Raw genomic sequence first — 24,385 nt, 5'->3', positions numbered from 1 at the left:
AGGCACGTCCATGTTCCAGAGTCTAAGCTTTCAGGAATGGGGTCATAATAGCTTCTAGCCAAAACAGTTCAAATGCCAGAGACAAATTCATAAGTGAACATATATTCAACGTGCCACATTGGCTTCAGAAACCACCAGAATCTAATGTTTACCACAGAGAGCATTTGATTCCGCCTGTCCTCCTCTACCTCACATGGCTGGCAAAGTACAAGGATGTTGTCTCTAGTTTTGAATTTAAATTTAGAGAACTGAATATGAATGCATCTGAGAAGTTGAATATATGAAACTGATAAACTTCAAATGAAAACGTTTTTGAACTTCATACACAGGAAATTAATGCATGATCTACTGTGTTGAAACGGAGTATTTAAATATTCAATTAGAATACACAATTACTTTGAAATATTTTTTTTATTTGTATTTCAAATCATGAAAAGTTCAAATAATGAATTATATGATCAAATTTTGTGCATTACAAATTCAAAAATATCAAATTCAAAATCCCAACACAAATTCAAAATTATGGAATACAAATACAATTTTTGTTGGCACTGAAATCGCTCCATAAAACCGGGACCAGATCAAGTGGAGAGCTTTAGAACCCACTATATGCTCACACTCCCCAAACTCTGCTCCAAGCTGCCATTGTTCAGGTTCTAATGTGACAGGGTAGAAGGTGGTTCTATAGAAGTAGTATGGTGTAATATAGTAATGTAGAGGCTTGCTGATCAGATGTTTTAACCAATGCTAATGAGATTACCACTCATTCTGTAAAGTCTCTCTGTTAAGAAAGTATGTGTTGAGTCAGTGTGTGTGAGAAAAGTGCCTGAAGGCAGGGCAGAGACATTAGGACTAAAAGCTATTTCCAGGGTTATGAGAGTTTACAGCAGTTCTTCTCACCCTGCTTCAGGGTGGTTTAAACCCTGGACAGGTTCTACACGGAGTGTACAAACTTACATTTTTTTAAAGAATATGGAGTTATTTTTGCCCTCAGAACAGCCTCAATTCGTCGGGGCATGGACTTTACAAGGTGTTGAAAGCATTCCACAGGGATGCTGACCAGTTTCTGGCCAATGTTGAATCCAATGCTTCCCTCAGTTGTGACGAGTTGGCTGGATGTCCTTTGGATGGTGGACCATTCTTGATACACACGGAAAATGTGCAGTTCTTGACAGAAACCGGTGCGCCTGGCACCTATTACCATACCCTGTTCAAAGTAGAGGTCGACTGATTATGATTTTTCAAGGCCGGAACCAATAATTGGAGGACCAAAAAAGCCTATACCGATTTTTATATATATATTTGTAATAATGACAATTACAACAATACTGAATGAACAATTACATCAATAAAATCAATAAAATCTATTTAGTCTCAAATAAATAATGAAACCTGTTCAATTTGATTTAAATAATGCAAAAAAAAAGTGTTGGAGAAGAAAGTAAAAGTAAACCCACAAGGGTGCGTTCTGAGCCCTCTCCTGTACTCCCTGTTCACCCACGACTGCGTGGCCATGCACGCCTCCAACTCAATCAAGTTTGCGGACGACACAACAGTGGTAGGCTTGATTACCAACAACGACGAGACGGCCTACAGGGAGGAGGTGAGGGCCCTCGGAGTGTGGTGTCAGGAAAATAACCTCACACTCAACGTCAACAAAACTAAGGAGATGATTGTGGACTTCAGGAAACAGCAGAGGGAACACCCCCATCCACATCGATGGAACAGTAGTGGAGAGGGTAGCAAGTTTTAAGTTCCTCGGCATACACATCACAGACAAACTGAATTGGTCCACTCACACAGACAGCATCGTGAGGAAGGCGCAGGAGCGCCTCTTCAACCTCAGGAGGCTGAAGAAATTCGGCTTGTCACCAAAAGCACTCACAAACTTCTACAGATGCACAATCGAGAGCATCCTGGCGGGCTGTATCACCGCCTGGTACGGCAACTGCACCGCCCTCAACCGTAAGGCTCTCCAGAGGGTAGTGAGGTCTGCACAACGCATCACCGGGGGCAAACTACCTGCCCTCCAGGACACCTACACCACCCGATGCTACAGGAAGGCCATAAAGATCATCAAGGACATCAACCACCCGAGCCACTGCCTGTTCACCCTGCTGTCATCCAGAAGGCGAGGTCAGTACAGGTGCATCAAAGCTGGGACCGAGAGACTGAAAAACAGCTTCTATCTCAAGGCCATCAGACTGTTAAACAGCCACCACTAACATTGAGTGGCTACTGCCAACACACTGTCAATGACACTGACTCTACTCCAGCCACTTTAATCATGGGAATTGATGGGAAATGATGTAAATATATCACTAGCCACTTTAAACAATGCTACCTTATATAATGTTACTTACCCTACATTGTTCATCTCATATGCATACGTTGATACTGTACTCTATATCATCGACTGCATCCTTATGCAATACATGTATCACTAGCCACTTTAACTATGCCACTTGGTTTACATACTTATCTCATATGTATATACTGTACTCGATATCATCTACTGTATCTTGCCTATGCTGCTCTGTACCATCACTCATTCATATATCCTTATGTACATATTCTTTATCCCCTTATACTGTGTATAAGACAGTAGTTTTTTTGGAATTGTTAGTTAGATTACTTGTTCGTTATTACTGCATTGTCGGAACTAGAAGCACAAGCATTTCGCTACACTCGCATTAACATCTGCTAACCATGTGTATGTGACAAATAAAATTTGATTTGATTTGATTTGATTTGAAGTGCAATATGTGCCATGTAAAAAAGCTAACGTTTAAGTTCCTTGCTCAGAACATGAGAACATATGAAAGCTGGTGGTTCCTTTTAACATGAGTCTTCAATATTCCCAGGTAAGAAGTTTTAGGTTGTAGTTATTATAGGACTATTTCTCTCTATACCATTTGTATTTCATATGCCTTTGACTATTGGATGTTCTAATAGGTACTTTAGTATTGCCAGCCTAATCTCGGGAGTTGATAGTCTTGAAGTCATAAACAGCGCAATGATTGAAGCATTGCGAAGAGCTGCTGGCAAATGCAGGAAAGTGCTTTTTGAATGAATGTGTAACAGCCTGCTGCTGCCTACCACCGCTCAGTCAGACTGCGCTATCAAATCATAGACTTAATTATAATATAATAACACAAAGAAATACGAGCCTTAGGTCTTTAATATGGTCAAATCCGGAAACTATAATTTCGAAAACAAAACAATTATTATTTCAGGGAAATATGGAACAGTTCTGTATTTTATCTAATGGGTGGCATCCATAAGTCTAAATATTGCTGTTACATTGCACAACCTTCAATGTCATAATTATGTAAAATTCTGGCAAATTAGTTTGCAACGAGCCAGGTGGCCCAAACTGTTGCATATACCCTGACTCTGCGTGCAATGAACGCAAGAGAAGTGACACAATTTGCCTAGTTAATATTGCCTGCTAACATGAATTTCTTTAGGCCTCCCGGGTGGGGCAGTGGTCTGCTGCGGATTCTGGGTTCGAGCCCAGGCTCGGGAGGTCCATGGGGCGACACACAATTGGCCTAGCGTCATCCGAGTTAGGGAGAGTTTGGCCGGCAGGGATATCCTTGTCTCATCGCGCACAAGGGACTCCTGTTGGGGACCGGGTGCAGTGTACGCTGACCAGGTCGCCAGGTGTACGGTGTTTCCTCCGACACATTGGTGTGGCTGGCTTCTGGGTTGGCTGTGCGTTGTGTCAAGAAGCAGTGCGGCTAGGTTGGGTTGTGTTTCGGAGGGCGCATGGCTCTCGACCTTCGCCTCTCCCGAGTCCGTACGGGAGTTGCAGCGATGAGACAAGACTGTAACTACTACCAGCTGGATACCACGAAATTGGGGGGAAAAAATATATATTATATATTTTAACAGGTTTTAAAAGGTTTAAAAATATATACTTCTGTGTATTGGTTTTAAGAAAGGCATTGATGTTTATGGTTAGGTACATTCGTGCAACGATTGTGCTTTTTTCGCAAATGCGTTTTTGTTAAATCATCCCCCGTTTGGCAAAGTTGGCTGTCTTTGTTAGGAAGAAATGGTCTTCGCAACGAGCCAGGCGGCCCAAACTGCTGCATATACCCTGACTCTGTTGCACAGAACGCAAGAGAAGTGACAATTTCCCTAGTTAAAAGAAATTCATGTTAGCAGGCAATATTAACTACATTTGCAGGTCAAAAATATATACTTGTGTATTGATTTTAAGAAAGGCGTTGATGTTTAGGTACACATTGGTGCAACGACAGTGCTTTTTTCACGAATGCGCTTGTTAAATCACCCGTTTGTGATTTAACAAGTAGGCTGTGATTCAATCCTAAATTAACAGGCACCGCATCGATTATATGCAACGCAGGACAAGCTAGATAAACTAGTAATATCATCAACTATGTGTAGTTAACTAGTGATTATGTTAAGATTGTTTTTTTTATATAAGATAACTAACTGGTGGTCAGCCTGCCACGCAGTCTCCTCGTGGAGTGCAATGTAATCGGCCATAATCGGTGTCCAAAAATGCTGATTACCGATTGTTATGAAAACTTGAAGTGGCCCTAATTAAATCGGCCATTCCGATTAATCGGTCGACCTCTAGTTCAAAGGCACTTAAACCGTCTGTCTTGCCAATTCACCCTCTGAACGGCACACACACAGTCCATTTCACAATTGTCTCAAGGCTTAAAAATCATTATTTAACCTGTCATCTCCCCTTTATCTACACTGATTTAACAAGTGGCATCAATAAGGGATCAAAGCTTTCAACTGGATTCACCTGGATTCATGTTTTGTACACTCAGTGTACATTCCCACTCTGTTACTGAGGCAGTGTTGGCGTTTTCCAAACTCTCTCTCCTCCTCTCTGTGGTAATACTACCAGAGCAGCCATCAGTCAGTCAGGTCTGGTGGTGGGTGGCACGCTGCTCAGACTCATCCGTGCTTGATGTATTCTCTCCCTGTCCTGGCATCTCGGGGGAATAACACTTCATACTTCTTACAGTGAGTGGGCAGATAATATGTATGCCAGGGTACTGGCTCTTCCATGGCTTGTTCTATAAACCCAGAGAAGACATCAAACACAGAAATACTCAACTCAAAATGTTGCCAATATTATGCAGGAGTAAGAGGTTCATCATCCAGGGTGTTCTATTGGGTTGCCACCACCATCTGTATTCCATATTCTAGCAGAACGTGTATCTTGATAGAGACCGGGTGGCAGTCAAACACAAAGAGCACTGTAGAAATCAATCTATTTTGGGGATGTTCTTTAAGACAGTCATGCACACCCAGCCAGTCACACTGTGTGACCCTGAGGAGAAAACTGTTTGGAGCACATCCTCCGAGGGCCAAAGACATGCATGACAGGCAGATAGAGAGCAGCATTGAGACTATACCCTGGTTCCACTGCTCTGTCTCTCTTCTCCTCCCCCTGTAACAAGACCGTCTGTCTGCCAGCGTGGGCAGCGGGAGAAGAGGGATAGAGGAAGGAGAAGAAAGGGAGGATAGAAGGGTAGGAGGATAGAAGATGGATGAAAGAGCTGTGAAATATAAGGAGGGCCCTGCTGCTGATGCATTTCTTGGACCACACACAGCATGCACTCACACAAACACTTGAATTGTTCCAACTTCTCAGGAGCCTTGTGGGAAACCTTAATAATCATATAGGGTCTGGCTGCGTCCAACAAACCCTAAATGTCAGTGCATCCTCCTCAGCCGATCACTCACCGTCACACACATCACCTATTTCCTCTGCAGGGAGAGGAGCAGGAGTTTAGCATGGCCACAGGCTTTAGAAACATCCCCTGACCTTTACTGGCTCGTCGACACTCGGTCTCTGGCACGCAGAGCAGAAGAGACCAGGAAGAGGAAGAGACATCTCCACCGTCGTTCTGGTAATGTCTTTCTGAGAGCTTTTGGAGTTGGCATGCACCCACCTGGAGGATGCCAGATTCTCAGCCTCTGCGGTGATGCCACTTCTGCCCAGGGCCTGCATTGCTAAACATGGCAGACAAACAGGATACCTGGAAAGAGGAGCTGCACTAACAACAGTGGAGATTGATCTACTAGGCTGACTGTGCTGGAGAGTTCCCCTACTATCATATCCAGTACACACATTCACTATATACACAAAAGTATGTGGACACCCATTCAAATTAGTGGATTCGGCTATTTCAGCCACGACCGTAGCATAAACATCGAGCACACAGCCATGCAATCTCCATAGACAAACATTGTCAGTAGAATGGCCTTACTGAAGAGCTCAGTGACTTTCAACGTGGCACCATCATAGGATGCAAGTCATTTCGTTAAATGTCTGCCCTGCTAGAGCTGCCCCGTTCAACTGTAAGTGCTGTTATTGTGAAGTGAAAACGTCTAGGAGCAACAACGACTCAGCCGCGAAGTGGTAGGCCACACAAGCTCACAGAACGGGACTGCTGAGTGCTGAAGCGTGTAAAAATCGTCGGCCCTCGGTTGCAACACTCACTACAGAGTTCCAAACTGCCTCTGGAAGCAACGTCAGCACAAGAACTGTTCGTCGGGAGCTTCATGGAATGGGTTTCCATGGCCGAGTAGCCACACACAAGCCTAAGATCACCATGCGCAATGCTAAGCATCGGCTGGAGTGGTGCAAAGCTCGCTGCCATTGAACTCTGGAGCAGTGGAAACGTGTTCTCTGGAGTGATGAATCACACTTCACCATCTGGCATTCTGATGGACACATCTGTGTTTAGCGGTTGCCAGGGGAACGCTACATTCCCGAATGCAGTACCAACTGTAAAGTTTGGTGCAGGAGGAATAATGGTCTGGGGCTGTTTTTCATGGTTACGGCTAGGACCCTTAGTTCCAGTGAAGGGAAATCTTAACGCTACAGCATACAATGACATTCTAGACGATTCTGTGCTTCCAACTTTGTGGCTAAAGTTTGGGGAAGGCCCTTTCCTGTTTCAGCATGACAATGCCCAAGTGCACAAAGCGAGGTCCATTCAGAAATGGTTTGTATAGATCGATGTGGAAGAACATGACTGGCCTGCACAGAGCCCTGACCTCAACCCCATCGGACACCTTTGGGATGAATTGTAACGCTGACTCCGAGCCAGGCCTAATCGCCCAACATCAGTGCCGACCTCACTAACGCTCGTGGCTGAATGGAAGCAAGTCCCAGCAGCAATGTTCCAACATCTAGTGGAAAGCCTTCCCGAGAGGGGAGGCTGTTGTAGCAGAAAAGGGGGGACCAACTCCATATTAATGCCCCTGATTTTGGAATGAGATGTTCGACAAGCAGGTGTTTACATAGTTTTGGTAATGTAGTGTAGCAGGGACAGGACAGGAGTCAGGACAGGGTTCCATTGATTTACACAGCAGGCTTTAGCCACTGAGCCCGATGGAGATGGGAGTGAGATGGAGAGTAGGTGAGGTGGAGAGTTATTGCAGGAGAGAAAGAGTGAGTGAGTGAAAGTGGGAGTGAGAAAGTTGCTGCTCTCAGCAAACCACAGTTCCCCTCTGTGGTTCCCCTAACAATAGACAGATGTGTCCATCCAGCAAACATCTACAACAACACAGGACACAACACTGCACTTCCTGTTATAGGACACACATTGTATCCCAGACATAGGGCACTGATGAATAGGCACCTTGTTCCGTCCCATTCTGTCTGTAGTTTCACAACAGCTCAATACCAGAGGTGAACTGAGGCCCTTTACCACTTTGAATGAAAGACAAGAGCATGAATTATTCAGAAGGCTGAATAAGGAAGAACCAGTTCAAGTTGAGGTCAAACATTACTTCACTCTGTGATCTATTCTAACTTAGCCTGACTGACGGTGTCATCGTTCCAAGGAGTTAGGGAGCGCTCACACCACACTGTCATAACACTACAAGCTAGGCAACATAACAAGCACTTAGGCCAGAGACAAATTGGACAGGGTGCACGTCATGTCACGCCAAGCATCAGTAGGTCTCATTTTAAGGACCACTAATACACTCTGACAGTGTTTCTCTTTGCAAAATGCGACTGACCACAGCAGGCAGAAACGATCTAAATCCCTTCCTTCCCTAACACTGTGAAGGCTGCTGAAGCAGGGAGATACTCTCTCTCTGCCTCGCCCTCTCTCTCCAGGAACCAGTCCCATGAGTTAATATGCCTATATTTAGTCATTCTCTCCCAGCAACACCAGCTCTGGTCCTTGGAACCCACTGCTCGTTACCTTCAGCACACTACCAGGAAAATGGATTCAAACTGACAAATAAACCGTGACTTTTATTGTATTTTATTGTCACATACATCGGATAGGTGAGATACTGTGTTTTATCGTTGTCCATCATAGGCCAGGTAATATATTTCAAAAATCAACACTACTAGGCTTGTACAAATAAAAACACATAAATCTGAGTTGTATGTATCAGCCTTTTACAGACTGACTGCCAGACTTTGGTATTTTCCCACAATATCAACCCAGGCAGGGAGGGAGTTGATGACATGAGCCGAGTTGCCAGAGAGTCTCTCGTCTGTCTGCACAGTTACAACCCTGTAAAACACTGACAGTAAAAAAGGCTTTGTAATAACAGCGTGCGTCGTAAAGGAAGCACCTAACACCAGTAGCAGAGCGGCCTGTAGAATACACATTCATCCAGTGAAAGAGAGAATACATAACATACCATGCTATGACAACACCGCATACCCACGTCTCCTAACGCTGTGAAGCACAGCGAGAGGGAGAGCTTCAGCTCCACTAATGAGAGCCCCCTCTCGTCTTCTCAGAGACGTGCAGCCAGTGTGTGTGTGTGTGTGTGTGTGTGTGTGTGTGTTCGTGCGCTTGTGTGTGTCAAGTCATAAGGTTGCGCTGCTGGAAAAGAGCATGGCTGTCTAGGCTGAGGACAGACGGGAGCAGCCGGCCACTTACACACACAGCCTAAGAAATACAGCCTGTAAACGTGAGGAATGAGCCCTGGCGTGGGCGTGTGAGTGTGTGTGTGTGTGTGTGTGTGTGTGTGTGTGTGTGTGTGTGTGCGTGCGTGTGACAGAGAGAGATGGAAAGGGAGATGGTGGAGATGGTGAAAGAGCCCAGAAAGATTCATGTGAGATAGGCCAAGTCACAGAGAGAAAGATGAGCGGGGGGTCAAGGACTATAAAGGTGAAGGCAGAGATAAAACACAAAGAGTGAGTCTGAAGCAGAGTAAGATGCCTACTCATTGTGGGAGCTGGAGCAGGATAAGAGCTATCAGATCTGCTTTAATGTGTCTGCATGTCATCCAGCCACGGCATGACTGGAGTATTGGGCAACAGTGGGAACCAGAGCGAGAGCGGGAATGAGGGAGAGGTGGAAGGAGTGGAGGGAATAAGGGAGTGAGAGAGAGAAAGAAACTGACAGTCAGAGTATGCAATCCACATGACATTTAACTCTCTCCTCACTATGGGAAAAGCCAGTGACCTTTCTCTCAGTGGGTTAAATCTGGCATTTCTGACAAAGGACCTCTAGACAGTATTCTAGCCAGGTTAATGTATGGGCAGCATTAATCAGGACCGGAGATTTCATAAACTGGAGGGGTGCTCAGTCTGTGCTTGGGGGTGGAAGGGTAGTGAACCCTAACATGGTCCTAAAATCACCATTGTGGGATAGCTGGATTCAGAGGTTTATATTAAGAACAGATAAATAGAAAGATCTGTCGATGTAGATAGCAGCTAATCACTGCTTGGCTCACCACTACAGATACCCCCTTGGATCTGGGCAAGAGGCCGTTTTTGTTTGGATGCTGCCAATGACTGACATGGGCATGGTAGGTGATCCTGGGATGAACTACAGAGCTGATAGAGGGACTGTGCTGTAGGATCATGGGAAATGGGAGATGTAGTTTTGAAGATGTGATGGGCTCACAAGTTCCCACAGCCTTCAGTTTGTTTATTCTCTAAAAACAATCATTTTATAATTTGCCCAAATGAGGAGTGTTGTTCAAAGCCGGTGCATCTTTCCCTCGATCTCCACAGCATGATGCTGCCACCACCATGCTTCACCGTAGGGATGGTGCAAGGTTTCCTTCAGACGTGACGCTTGGCATTCAGGCCAAAGCGTTCAATCTTGGTTTCATCAGACCAGAGAATCTAGTTTTTCATGGTCAGAGTTTCTAGGTGCCTTTTGGCAAACTCCAAGCGGGCTACCATGTGCCTTTTACTGAGTGGCGGCTTCTGGCCTGCAGAGAGCCCTAACCTCAACCCTCTACCTACCATCAAGGCCTGATTAGTGGAGTGCTGCAGAGATGGTTGTCCTTCTGGAAGGTTCTCCCAACTCGACAGAGGAACCGCTGGAGCTCTGTCAGAGTGACCTTCAGGTGGTTACCTCCCTGACCAAGGCCCTTCTCCCCCGATTGCTCAGTTTGGCCGTCTTGGTGGTTCCAAACTTCTTCCATTTAAGAATGATGGAGGCCACTGTGTTCTAAGGGACCTTCAATGCTGCAGACATTTTTTGGTACACTTCCCCAGACCTGTGCCTCGACACAATAATATCTCGGAGCTCTACGGATAATTCCTTCAACCTCACGGCTGGGTTGTTGCTCTGACATGCACTGTCAACTGTGGGACCTTATATAGACAGGTGTGTGCCTTTCCAAATCATGTCCAATCAATTGAATTCTACAGTTAATCAAGCTGTAAAAACATCAAGGATGATCAATGGAAACAGGATGCACCTGAGCTCAATTTCGAGTCTCACAGCGAAGAGTCTGAACATCATGTCAATAAGGTATTTGTTTTTTATTTGTAATACATTTGCAACAAAAAAAATGTAAACCTGTTGTCGCTTTTTCATTATGGGGTATTGTTTGTAGATTTAACATTTATTTAATCGATTTTAGAATAAGGCTGTAACGTAACAAAATGTGGAAAAAGTCAAAGGGTCTAAATAGTTTCCGGATGCTCTGTATGTGACCTGCCAGGGGCAAAATGGAACACAGCTACCCCTGAGGGAGAGGCATCAGTCAGACAACAAGACCACTGGTCTTGGCCTAGCAGGTGGACGTCAAGGTGAGAGGGAGGGGTGGATGTACAGAGGAGGGAACATGAAAGAAGGAGGGAGGGAGGAAAAGGAGGAGGGCGTGTGAGACATGTGGGAGGGAGGATTAAGAAGAAGGGAGAAATAGGAAATGTGACAAAGAGCGAAGAGAGAGAGGTCTCCTTACCGATCTGTCTCTCCAGGTCAGCAGCTTCATCAGGTGTTGCTCGGGGCAGGACCCCTGGGTCACTGAAGCTGGTCCTGAAGAGAGTCCCCAGCACAAAGACAAACAGCACCCCCCCTATCACTGGGATGGCTGGGGTGATCTGCATCGACAGGAACGGACAGCTAGGGTAGAACACGAGAGAAAAAGGGCCAGAGTCAGACTCATACAAATCTTCAGTATACTGTAGTATTCAGAGCAGGCTGCACCAAACCAAACAAACTGCGGCGTATGTTCGCAGGACAGGAAAAAGTGTTGGGTCGGAAGTGGGTAGAATTATCCTCCACACCAAGCACAATTTCAAAGAAGAGCGTAAATATTAGATACAGAGACTCATCACCTCTTATCTAAAAACGTTATTTTTCATCTTATAGCCTAACTAGACGATTGGCTATAAAAGGCCTGGGGAAAGTTGTGTAATTTAAATAAAACCAGAGAGGAAGAGGTAAACTTGAGGCTACTCTGGGGAATTTGCATGCAAGACAGCATAACAAGACATATGCGCACCACAGTTTTTTAAAATTCATTACTCCGATTACGTTGCAAAACATTTGTTAAAGACGGAAGCAAACGGAACAAAGCATCTGAATTTGTCCAATAGCCCAACTTGACTCATCACGCTCTATCCACCCCTTGAGCGGGCCGGTGCCTGCAGGCTGACCAAGAAATCAAGTCCAATCAATTAAATTTACCACAGGTGGACTGAAGTTGTAGAAACATCTCAAGGATGATCAATGGAAACAGGATGCACCTGAGCTCAATTTGGAGGCTCATAGCAAAGGGTTTTCAATACTTCGGTTTATTAGCAAAATAAAAAAAAACTGTTTTTGTTTTGTCATTATGGGGTAGTGTGTGTAGACTGATGAAGGAAAATTGTAACGTAACAAAATGTGGAAAAAGTCTAGGGGTCAGAGTACTTCCGGAATGCACTGTATATACAGTATCAAACACAGGGCCATTCTTACTAATCTGCTAGAGAATCAGGGGGATTTTTCCACAAATAGACAAGTGTGGGATACTTTTTGTTATGTCCAGAAAACCCGATTTAACACCATCAGTATATAACACATTGAGTTCTATATGTCATGTCATTTTGAAAAATGTTGAATGCGAGAAGGTCTAGGTCAATTGAGGAAAGCTTCTGAATTAGCAGTGAGTGATCAACAATATTGAAGGCCTTTGACAGATCGATGAAGCAGGCAGCACAATGTTACCTTTTATCCATAAAGTTAACCACATATTTTATAACCAGGGACGTAGCAGAGATATTGCTATGATCACTGAGGGATGTAAGGAAGAAGGACTTCACCTGATCAGACTTGTAAAAACGCTTAATGAGTCACACACGTCAACAAATGCCATTCACAAATAACAAATCACTTAACATTGAACTGTGCCCAAATATTTCCATTCACAACACAGAAGGAGAAGTGATCCTAAACCTCCATTATTGACTCTCAGAAAGGATGAATTGTTGTGAGGGGGCTAGATGACATGCGATAGGGTCCAGCGAGGCGAGAGGGCTCCATTATTCCATTAGTATGATATTCAACAGCAGGAGGGGGAAATGCCTGCGACGAGAGGACAAGCATTACTGCCGTTCAGAGCACTTAAGCTACTCTCATTCATGGATTGTTGTATGAAAATCAATTCCAAGCAAAAACACACTTGATCATAAAGACCTGGCTAGGGCCTCTAAAAGGCAGTGATAGTGATAGGTTGATGAGCGTGACAAGTGGGAGAGAGGTGACATACATCCTTTTGCGTATGTGGATTTAGAGATGTGATAAGAGAGGTGAGAGCAGGCTATCTTTAGTCATGTTTGCCATCTGTTAGTTACGGCACTATGTGAGAACCAGGAAACATAGCATACGAGGCAAAGATACTGTGAAGCAGGGAGCTGTGGTGGTTGACTATCCAGCAGAGTTATGGCAGAGGCCTGTTACTTCCAAGCGGATATAAGTCATCCTGAATGTATCACCATCACCTCCCTCCAGAAGGCAACACCTTGGAAGCCTGGCCATACCCACTGTGCAGAGCCAGTGCCAGGACTGGAGCCAGCACTCCCACCAACCTGGCCACACTATTAATAAGTATGTCATTCTGGGCTTTGGTGCTTAAGTGGAGAATGGGAGTCCAAAGCTGAAGCTCAGTAGCGCTAAGGATCCATCAATGTTCTAACGCTGGCTGGTAAAAATGTAACCATCTCAGGTTTCAGATGTTGTTTCGTCGACTAGCCAAAATGAATGCAGCCAAAACTAAAGGAACCTTGGCCAGGAGGTGAGAGGAGTGTATTGACGGCCAGATTGCGGGTGTGACAGTCTTCCGATCCACGGTCTTTTCCGGTTCTGTGTATCAGGTGTCTGCGTGCCGGGACTGCCCCTAAGGTACACTCTGGTCCTTGCCAATCCCATTCCAACGCTCCCATCCCTCGTGGGGCTGCTGCCAGGGTCCATGGGACACTACATTATGAAGGCTTTATTAATACCACGACTGGGCAGCAGTTGCTGCCTGCAAACTATCAATCAACACAGGTCGGGTAAGCTAGAGCAGTAAGAAGGTTCTGGGAGGTTGCAAGTGTGAAACTGAAATCAAGAAAAATGTATTAATTGCATAGATATTTACAACCATTTGTATTTTATATTTCTACCTTTGCTTATTCGATCTGGTCACTAACATAGGCCTATGGCATTAACACCAAATTCTTGTTTAAAAAAAAACATCTAATCTGTGCTTCAGAACCAAAAGGTTGCTATTCTGGACTGTTGACCAGTTTGGACTGTTTGCGTTGGTGCGCAAAGGAAACACACGCTCAAATTAGTGACCAGAAAGTGCTTGTTAAAAAACAAACAAATTCAAACAGAATAGCCTATACCTACCTACTGTAAATTATCCATATAAAGTACCATTTAGCAATTGGCTACAGACACACCTTTGCCACAACAATAGTCTGGCTACCTGATGTCTTCATTGATCATTTTCCATATTTCCAATAGGCCTCGTTTGGGTGGGTTATAATTAATATTCCTCAGTGATGGTATTGGCTATATGTCTAAAGATATCATCGCACTACCTTCAATACTTATGGGAAGAAGATGTCATTTATTTGCCAGAATACGTTACAATATTTCTGAGTAAAAAGTCCACAGACAGATCATGCTTTCCATCCGATCCTACAGCCACCGAACAGATTGGTGATTTGTTGTACAGCTATAGGATCGGGTGCAGATCAATCGTAAGGAGAGAGGATTGCCATAAATGAACATGCACCAAAAATAATATGTGATCAAGAATATTAACTGTTTACCTTGCAGGCTCACCAGAGAGGCGTCAAGCAACAATTACTAGCATAGGCCTACTGGTCTTTTGGAATGTCAACATCTCTTGAAATGTATAATTGACTTATGAAGCTTGCATTTGGAATTTGTTGTAGACAAAATCATGAAAAGGGCTGTCTGTTAGCCTCAATAAATATACAAAAATGTGTAGCTGAACAACGCATTGCCTGTATAGATTTTTATTTGACTTCAGACTTAACTTGAATTTTTTTTCTCGACTTGCTCTTAGAATGCACGACTTTGGACTTGACTCGAGTCTCGACCCATTCTACTGGGGACTTGACTTGAGACTTGGACCTTGTGAGTTGAGACTAAGGCTGTTAAAGTGACCGTATTACCGCCATGCCGGCGGTCACGAGTCATGACGGCAGTCAAATTCCACATGACCGATTAGTCATGGTAATTAGGCTCCTCTAAGCTCTGATGCTGCTGATGGTAATTAGTAGCCTACCACACTTGATAACTGCCTGGTACTCAGCACTCTATTGTCCCTCTAAATCACTCTGACAACACAAATGTAATCAAAAATCTAATCAAACACTTAATGAGTGCCCATGAGTTGCACAACATTTCTATAGGCTATGCAATTGCGTGAGAAATCAGTTTGATGGCTATATTAAAAAGAGGAAGATCCCATCAGCTTTCTAAAGGACAGGCCTACTATATTTATTTATCAACTTTCCTAATATTAAGCACATTGCTTCACTTTACAACAGGAGTATAGCCTACCTGGCTGGCATGAAAATGAACTATGGGAAAAGCGTCCTCCATTCGCTATTTAAATCAAATCAAATCAAAAGTATTTATATAGCCCTTCGTACATCAGCTGATATCTCAAAGTACTGTACAGAAACCCAGCCTAAAACCCCAAACAGCAAGCAATGCAGGTGTAGAAGCACGGTGGCTAGGAAAAACTCCCTAGAAAGGCCAAAACCTAGGAAGAAACCTAGAGAGGAACCAGGCTGTGTGGGGTGGCCAGTCCTCTTCTGGCTGTGCCGGGTGGAGATTATAACAGAACATGGCCAAGATGTTCAAATGTTCATAAATGACCAGCATGGTCGTATAATAATAAGGCAGAACAGTTGAAACTGGAGCAGCAGCACGGTCAGATGGACTGGGGACAGCAAGGGGTCATCATGTCAGGTAGTCCTGGGGCATGGTCCTAGGGCTCAGGTCCTCCGAGAGAGAGAAGGAGAGAATTAGAGAACGCACACTTAGATTCACACAGGACACCGAATAGGACAGGAGAAGTACTCCAGATATAACAAACTGACCCCAGCCCCCGACACATAAACTACTGCAGCATAAATACTGGAGGCTGAGACAGGAGGGGTCAGGAGACACTGTGGACCCATCCGAGGACACCCCGGACAGGGCCAAACAGGAAGGATATAACCCCACCCACTTTGCCAAAGCACTTAAGTGTTTAAGTTCAAGAGATAACGGTCAATTCTAAATCAAAACTAATTTCACACATGTATTATTTAGTACATGTAAAGACAACATTACATTAAGAATAGTCTGATGGGTGACAATATTAGCCTATCACTTGTGAATTATGTATTATCACTTGTGAATGATGCCCAGCTTGTGCATTAAGGCAAGAAACCGCACTTTTTCAAAGTCACACACCTCATGAATCCTAGCCCATAGGCCTATATGGTTTGATAAGGTTTGTATCACAACTAAAGTGGCCAAATAACTTCTTAAAATTAAGCCAATTAATCTGCTTCATAACCGGTGTAGAGCCTAACTGGCATACATAGGCTGTGTTTATAATGTGAAAAAAATGACCCAAATACTTTATCAACATTTTAAGCCAAACAATCAGCCTCATTGCTTTAAAAAAATGTTTAATGCGAGTGGTTGTATTAATTTGGGATCTATCACATCCCACAACTTTCCCAGAGTATTTTTGGAATATTTATTTCTTGAATAGGTCAACTTTTGTACTATGGGGGACAGTATATTGACATAGGCCTACTCATCTTATTGGCTGAAGAAAAGTAAACGTGGACAGTTCTAACATCTTCAATATGCACCTCGGAATTCGATAAGAGGAACGCGCGCAGTTGCATCCCAAATGTGTCCGTCTTCATTCACTTGTAGCCTACTTCTTAGCTGAAATGCATGGGAGAGGGACCCGATCACGTGACGGGCATATCCGAGAGACCTATGTGAATGAGAAGTGCTTTGGAGCACAGCAGCCGGGAGGAAGGATTTATAATTAGCATATTATATTCAGCCCAAGGGCACAATGGCAACTTTGGCCACAAAATGCATGGATTTTTTAGGGGGCATTACGGCCACACAAGGGGGATGCCGCCAGGAAATTCGAGGACTGATGAGAATATTATCAAGTGCTTGTCAAATTGTGAATGAGAGAATGATGAAGTGTGTGCAGCTTGTAACTTTTTTTCAGATCATCATTAGTTCCATCATGCAGCCTTAGAATGTATTAAAAATCAAAACATATGGCCCAACGTTTGTATCACAACTCAAGTTACATAAGTAACTCTAAATGAAGCATAGAGGACCAGTTTCTTTGTCAACCGCTCAACACAGAATAGCCGCATGTGCGCACTTCCTTTGAAATCTGAGAAAATATCCTTTCTATTTTATTAAGCCATGTTCAATTGTATTCTTTATACTATAACATAATAAAAAATAATGCCACAGAATTCTAAGCAAATCTTGTCTGCTAAATAAACTAGTGTAGCCCACAGCCATATGGCATAGCACAGGGCCTAACATAAGGAAAATGCAGAGTATGCTATTCTGTTCTTCTGAAATAAACATTTTCTTCATATCATGTTTCTTTAGACCTGTCTAAAATAAATAATGGATTTATCTTTTAAATGTAGATGTTCCAAAGGTCTGTATCAGTAGCTTGTAGCCTATGGGTGGAAGACATAGCTAATTAACAGTCAATTACATTGAGACCGGCAGTTATTTGGTTGACAATCATTGGCTAACAAAATTTCATGACCGCCACAGCCCTACTTGAGACTTGCTTGTGACTCAAATAATAGTGACTTGGTCCAACCTCTGTCAGCAGGGTTCTACTCTAGACACATACTGATGGGATAACAGCAGGGCTGGCTGGTCTAATATCCTGCAGTTCATGTTCTACCAGAGATGGACTAAATTGAACGTGCTCTGCTGTGTGCCTGGAAAACCTCTGTGTCTGAGCACTCTCTCTTCCTCAGCCATGTGTTGGAAGAGCAGGGTAGATCAGAAGGTAGAGCAGGGTAGATCAGGTAGAGCAGGGTAGATCAGAAGGTAGAGCAGGGTAGATCAGAAGTCATTCATAGTCAGTGGGAGAATCTCAATTGCATACACCTCACGGCCTCTCTCTTTGCATCCTTCTCAAAACCCTCCCCTCTGACCTTCTCCTCTGATGGGTTTTGAGGAGGAGGCGAGGAGAGAGGGCTTGAGGAGTATGCAATTGAGATTCTCCCACTGACTATGAATGTCACCCTCAGCGGTTTGGAATCAACCAGATACATCTGGTTTTCAGGGAAAATGGAAAGAGCCTGTGACGAGACTTCCGCTTTTGGACGTTAACAAGGAGACACTCCATCTTAACTCCTCCTCCACATTTACAGGATTGGTTGAAGAGTGCAGAAGAGATCCTCCACCGACAGTAGTTTAGTTTCTCGTCATGACCAGAAACGCCACCACAGTGTTTATTTTACGCCTGCTACGTTAGGTTAACGAATGCAGACAACCCATCACATAATGAATCTCTCGCCCCAATGAATTAGTACAGACCCAGTGGATCCCGCTCCACCACTGTGTGTCTGAAGAGAGATCATGTTCGTTTTGAACACGGCTGTCCCTGTGGGGAGAGATTACAGGAAGGGAGATGTATTCCAGAGGCTTGCTCCTGCCTGACGGTCTACTCCATTACCAGGCCAAACCCCCCAGAGTCATGCTGGGACTTTACATCTATAGCCCATCACCACCACCATGATCCTGACCCTGCAGTATAGCAGGCCAGAGTGGAACTAAGGGTCATTCACTCTGACCATAGTAGTCCATCAATAGTGTTTCCATCAATCCAGTGTCGCCTGCTTTCAATGATGCAAACCACCTAACAAGTTGGAATGAAACTACAGTTTGAATGTCTCTCTGCTGTTATCATATGGACGGTAGAGTACCTGTGCTCCCTCTGTGGGAGGGGTAACCCAGGCTAGGATGAGTAGAGTGAGTGTTCCTTTCTGCTCTGGATGCATCCAGGGCTTGTTAAACAGTATAGATCTCTGCACTATCAGAGAGCTAAGGTCCACAGCCCAAATGATCCACCCTGCGAGGCTCTGGGAGGGAAACAAAAAAAGGGCAAGTTGCTGTTGTTTTGTCATGGTGGAGCTCCGAAAAAGAAACAATGTATTGTTTATAAGCGGCTTGTTTGGCTTTATTGCCAGAGGGCAAGCAACAAGAGACCAAACAGATTCAGCCCACTTATTCAGTGGCCAACAGACAGCCCATACAAAACACTGAAAGACTCCAATCATTTCAACAACTATCGCAAGGCACTCCGCTTTTCACATAGCTGAACAGATAAGTGCATCAAACAAACTAAGTCGATAAAAACTAAAAACTTTAGTTCTCAAGAGCATAAAGAAAAAAACTGAACAGGAAACCAGAGGCTGCTAAGCTTGTTTATTTTATTTTTTTACCTTTATTTAACTAGGCAAGTCAGTTAAGAACAAATTCTTATTTTCAATGACTGCCTAGGAACAGTGGGTTAACTGCCTGTTCAGGGGCAGAATGACAGATTTGTACCTTGTCAGCTTGGGGGTTTGAACTTGCAACCTTCCGGTTACTAGTCCAACGCTCTAACCACTAGGCTACACTACCGCCTTATGCTGTGGGATAGGCTACAATCACCAGTAGTACACCAGTGAGTAAGAAGAGGTGGGACAATTAATACAGCTCACAGATGACCTGAATCTGTGGTTCCCACCGCTCCTATTTCACGTTGCTCTGGAGAGCTCACACACTAATGGAGAGTAATTAAGCATTCTGAGCCCTAAGCCAAGTGTGTTTAGCCCTGTCAATGCAGGCCAAGTGCAAGGCTTGGTTGCTTCAACTTACACACACACACACATCCCCCCTTGGTAGTTTGAGCAGCAAGCTGGACAAGACTAATCCCTGCCTGTTTCGCTCCAGCTAACGTAAAGGGAAACCTACAGGAGCTGCTGTGACATCTCCCTGACATGAAATCCATTCAAGGTGAGCTGGTCTCATCTGTAGGGAATGGACAAGGTTTAACGGTTCAACGCCTTAGAAAAGAGACAGGTGCCTGAAAATGTAAGACATGAGTTAAGGGAATCATGGCGAGGAGTAAAACCAGGTAGGCCTAATTTATTTAAAAGCTCTACATAGACCAAAGTGTTTTGACACAGAAACCCCCCCCCCCATCCAAATGTGGGAAGGATTTAAGGCCAGTCACTCAAGCCGTGCTCTGCGAGTCCGTTTAACCAGAATAAGCAGACTGAAAGTACAAATCTCCAGGAAAACAAAAATCAATGTCCAATGTCGTTAAGGGAGCTCTTTTTATCTACCCATTCAATCTGACTTCCATTCAGTCTGATTGGTCATACATACCACGTTGATGAATCCAGCAATTACCAGAGCTAATGAGAAATCGCTAGAGATGTGAAGCGTTTTACAAGGCTCATGTGAGGAAATCTCTCCCACGGCCAATTGCTGCAAGCAAGGTGGGCGTAGCTTTCAGGTAGTACATGTCTCATCCTAAGACTTTCCTGGGAATTTGAAAGCATTTCTACTCTGCTTTTCATGTCAAAGGTGTTCAAAGTTTTCTGACCAAAAGTACAGCCAGAGGGTATTTGTCAAGCTTTTACAGACTGTAGGCTATGTTGGCCAAACTACCACAAACAACCAACCTTGGACAGTTTGTTCTTTCTTTGACTATTATTGAATTCCATCCACTTAAAAGGCCAAGTATCGTGAAATATAATTAATATGAAAGCAAGGTTAAGGGAGGAAGGCGAGCCTGCCTCGGCTCGAGTGCTTAGCATGTCGAGGTAAGAATTGATGCCAAATGCTTGACGAGAAATGTCTCTTCTTTAGCCTAGTCTATACACTGGTTAGGTGTTTTAATCATTTCTGGGTAGATTGATCCAACATGGACGTTTCTGAAAGTCATTTCAGGATCCACTTAGGCCTAGATACGATCAAAATATCGACTTTTCCTAATCTAGGAGGCTGCGTAATGCAATTTCTTTGCAAGATTAGTTGCAACAAAAAAACACACCATCTCAAACCATGAACTCTGTCCTGACTATTTAGATTAAATGTATGGACACACCGGTAGTTTGCCGGCCGAGAGTACTTAGCCGGCAGTCATTTGCAAACCAAGTGTAAACCGATTCTAGTCCTTTAAAAGGGGCAGTGCAGTTTAAAATGTGAGTCTCCTGCTTAAAAAAAAGTATATTTCCACAATGAGTTTCAAATAACACTAACATTTTGAAAATGATGATACCGTGTTTGTGTAAGAGTGGTTTGAAAAATAAATCCTGGAATTTTAGTCTGGTCAGGTGGGATGGAACTTTTTGCGCACTTCACAATGTGATCTGATTATAATAGACCAATGACTGTTCATCTGGGTAAGGGGTTTGGCTCTAGACTGCAGATGACAGATTTAAAGGTTCTGCATGGCCAATGCCCAAAAGGAGGCCTTCTTTTCACACAGTGATTTACACAGTGATTTATTAGACATAGTGATTATTTAAAAATACAATTATAAAGATGGCATAGGGGGCTTTAAACACACTGCGCAGTCAGCAAGCGAATGAACTGCGAATGAACGGCAGAGCGTAATTCAGTGCAATGTGTTTTCTCCTTAAATGCAGAGTTTACTGACAGCCAGTGAAGCAATGTGCATCCCTATCGCATCTAATACATTCTGGCGCTGGGTGACAAGACAAATATAATGGAGAAACAGTCAGGTGTGTTAAGAGGTGATGAGGTCATGGAGACGGACAGAGGTTCCAAACTGAGGCCATTAAGGAGAGCAGAACATTGTACATCAGGCCTTCACTTTACCCACAGACATGGATCGATGGAGCTATGTCTAGGCTACTGCAGGTCTGTTAAAACCTCTTGAAACTAGGGGGCATTATTTTTATTTTTGGAAAAATAACGTTCCCAAAGTGAACAGCCTATTTCTCAGGACCAGATGCTAGAATATGCATATAATTGACAGCTTAGGATAGAAAACTCTAAAGTTTCCAAAACTGTCAAAATATTGTCTGTGAGTATAACAGAACTGATATTGCAGGCGAAACCCTAATGAAAATCCAATCAGGAAGTGCCCCTTATTTTGAAACCGTTGTGTTCCTATGCACCCCTATTGGCCATTGAAAGGGATATCAACCAGATTCCTTTTTCTACCTATTCCCTCAGGTGTCTACAGCATTTTGACGTAGTTTCACGCCTTTATGTTGAAGAATGAGGGTAAACGACAACATTGTGTAAGTGGCCAGGGCTCTCAGAGTGATTCTTGCGTAAAAGACAGAGGCAGTCATTTTTCCTCTCGCTCCTACTGAAAAGCCAATTGTCCCGGTTGATATATTATCGAATGGATATTTGAAAAACACCTTGAAGATTGATTATAAAAAACGTTTGCCATGTTACTGTCGATATTATGAATATAATTTGGAATTTTCCGGCATTGTCGTGACCTCTATTTCCGGTGGATTTCTCAACATAACGTGACCAACAAACGGAGGTATTTTGGGTATAAAAATAATCTTTATTGAACAAAAGGAACATTTGCTGTCTAACTGGGAGTCTCGTGAGTGAAAACATCCGAAGATCATCAAAGGTAAACTGAATTGATTGATTTTCTGATTTTCATGACCAAGCCTCCTGCTTCTAGCTGGACATAATGCTATGCTATCGATAAACTTACACAAACACTTGTCTTGCTTTGGCTGTAAAGCAATTTCAAAATCTGAGATGACAGAGTGATAAACAAAAGGCTAAGCTGTGTTTCACTATATTTCACTTGTGATTTCATGAATATGAATATTTTCTAGTAATATTTTTTGACCGTTGTGCTATGCTAATTCGTGTAGTTGATGACAATTCTCCCGGATCCGGGATGGGTAGTTCCAAGACACCAATTTAGGGTGTTTTCACGTATAGTCCTCTTTAAAGTGAACTCTGGGGTAAAAAATATATTTTTTTTTAAAAATGTGGTCTTTGTATTCACATTGCCCTCGTCGTTGAATGAGGACTCAACCCTTTAGCCAGTTCACCTATTTTGTGGACCGAGTCCTATTTGCTTTCACTTTGCTATGTTTAGAAAGAAACCAAGATCTTTTTCCAACATTCACTCTGGGTTTTTACAAAATGCAGGACAAGCCATTTAATCAGAATGTGTTATCAGACAGCTAGATATACCTACTTACATTTTGGAAGTTAATTGATTGCATTTAGTTAAAATATGAGAAAGATTGTAATCAGAACACTATATGACCAAAAGTATGTGAACACCTGCATGACAAACATCTCATTCCAAAATCATGAGCATTAATATGGAGTAGGTCCCCCCCCCCTTTCTGCTAAAACAGCCTCCATTGCTGTGGGGATTTGCTTCCATTCAGCCACAAGAGCATTAGTGAGGTTGGGCACTGATGCTGGGTGTTTAGGCCTGGCTCGCAATTGGTGTTCCAATTCATCCCAAAGGTGTTTGATGGGGTTGAGCGAACCGTACTGAGTTCACAAAAATTGGCTGAAAAGGGACCAAGTGTGAAATCACCCTTAAAAAGAGTCATAAGACATACATGTTTAATTGTAGCCTGTGTCAGCCTTCGACATATTGAGGGGGTCATCTTCTCCATGAGGTCACCTAGGCAGAGAGATCTGTAAATATCGCAGGGGGCTGTTATTTTTTGTTGTATTTTCATACACGTGGGGTTTGACTGCTGTGGGGGTTGATCACTTACAGTACCAGTCAAACATCAACACCATGAAATAACACACATATGGAATCATGTAGTAGCCAAAAAGTGTTAAATCAATATATATTTTATATTTGCGATTCTTTGCCTTGATGACAGCTTTGCACTCTTGGCATTCTCTCAACCAGCTTCATGAGGATAGTCACCCGGAATGCATTTCAATTAACACGTGTGCCTTGTTAATTTAATTTGTGGAATTTCTTTCCTTGTTAATGCATATGAGCCAATCAGTTGTGTTGTGACAAGGTAGGGTTGGTATACAGAAGATAGCCCTATTTGGTAAAAGACCAAGTCCCTATTATGGCAAGAACAGCTCAAATAAGCAAAGAGATACGACAGTTCATCATTACTTTTAAGACATGAAGGTCAGTCAATGCGGAAAATGTCAAGAACTTTTGAAGTTTCTTAAGAAGTGCAGTCGCAAAAACCATCAAGTGCAATGATGAAACTGGCTCATGAGAACCACCACAGGAAAGGAAGACCGAGTTACCTCTGCTGCAGAGGATAAATTCATTAGAGTTACCAGCCTCAGAAATTACCACCCAAATAAATGCTTCAGAGTTCAAGTAAGACCCATCTCAGCAATCAACTGTTCAGAGGAGACTGCGTGAATCAGGCCTTCATGATCAAATTGCTGCAAAGAAACCACTACTAAAAGGACACCAATAAGAAGAAGAGACTTGCTTGGGCCAAGAAACACGAGCAATGGACATTAGACGGGTGGAAATCTGTCCTTTTTTCCCCCAACCGCCATGTCTTTGTGAGACGCAGAGTAGGTGAACGGATGATATCCGCATGTGTGGTTCATTTGTTTTTCAACAAGACAATGAC

At 43.5% G+C, this 24,385-nt stretch overlaps 1 protein-coding gene across 6 annotated transcripts in view; it reads right to left on the bottom strand.

The window, feature by feature from the left end:
• LOC112256568 (palmitoyltransferase ZDHHC14) overlaps nt 1-24,385 on the bottom strand; it is a 139,904-nt gene that overhangs the window by 86,447 nt on the left and 29,072 nt on the right. For all 6 annotated transcript variants that reach the window (XM_042325457.1, XM_042325453.1, XM_042325455.1 and 3 more), the window contains one exon: nt 11,185-11,345. In XM_042325457.1, coding sequence (XP_042181391.1) covers nt 11,185-11,345 — 161 coding nt within the window. The remainder of the gene's footprint in view (nt 1-11,184; nt 11,346-24,385) is intronic.

Source organism: Oncorhynchus tshawytscha, linkage group LG08 (assembly GCF_018296145.1).
Source record: "Oncorhynchus tshawytscha isolate Ot180627B linkage group LG08, Otsh_v2.0, whole genome shotgun sequence".
Taxonomy (NCBI): Eukaryota; Metazoa; Chordata; class Actinopteri; order Salmoniformes; family Salmonidae; genus Oncorhynchus; species Oncorhynchus tshawytscha.
The sequence above is the reverse complement of the archived record's forward strand: the minus strand, read 5'-3'. Positions and strand labels throughout refer to the sequence as shown.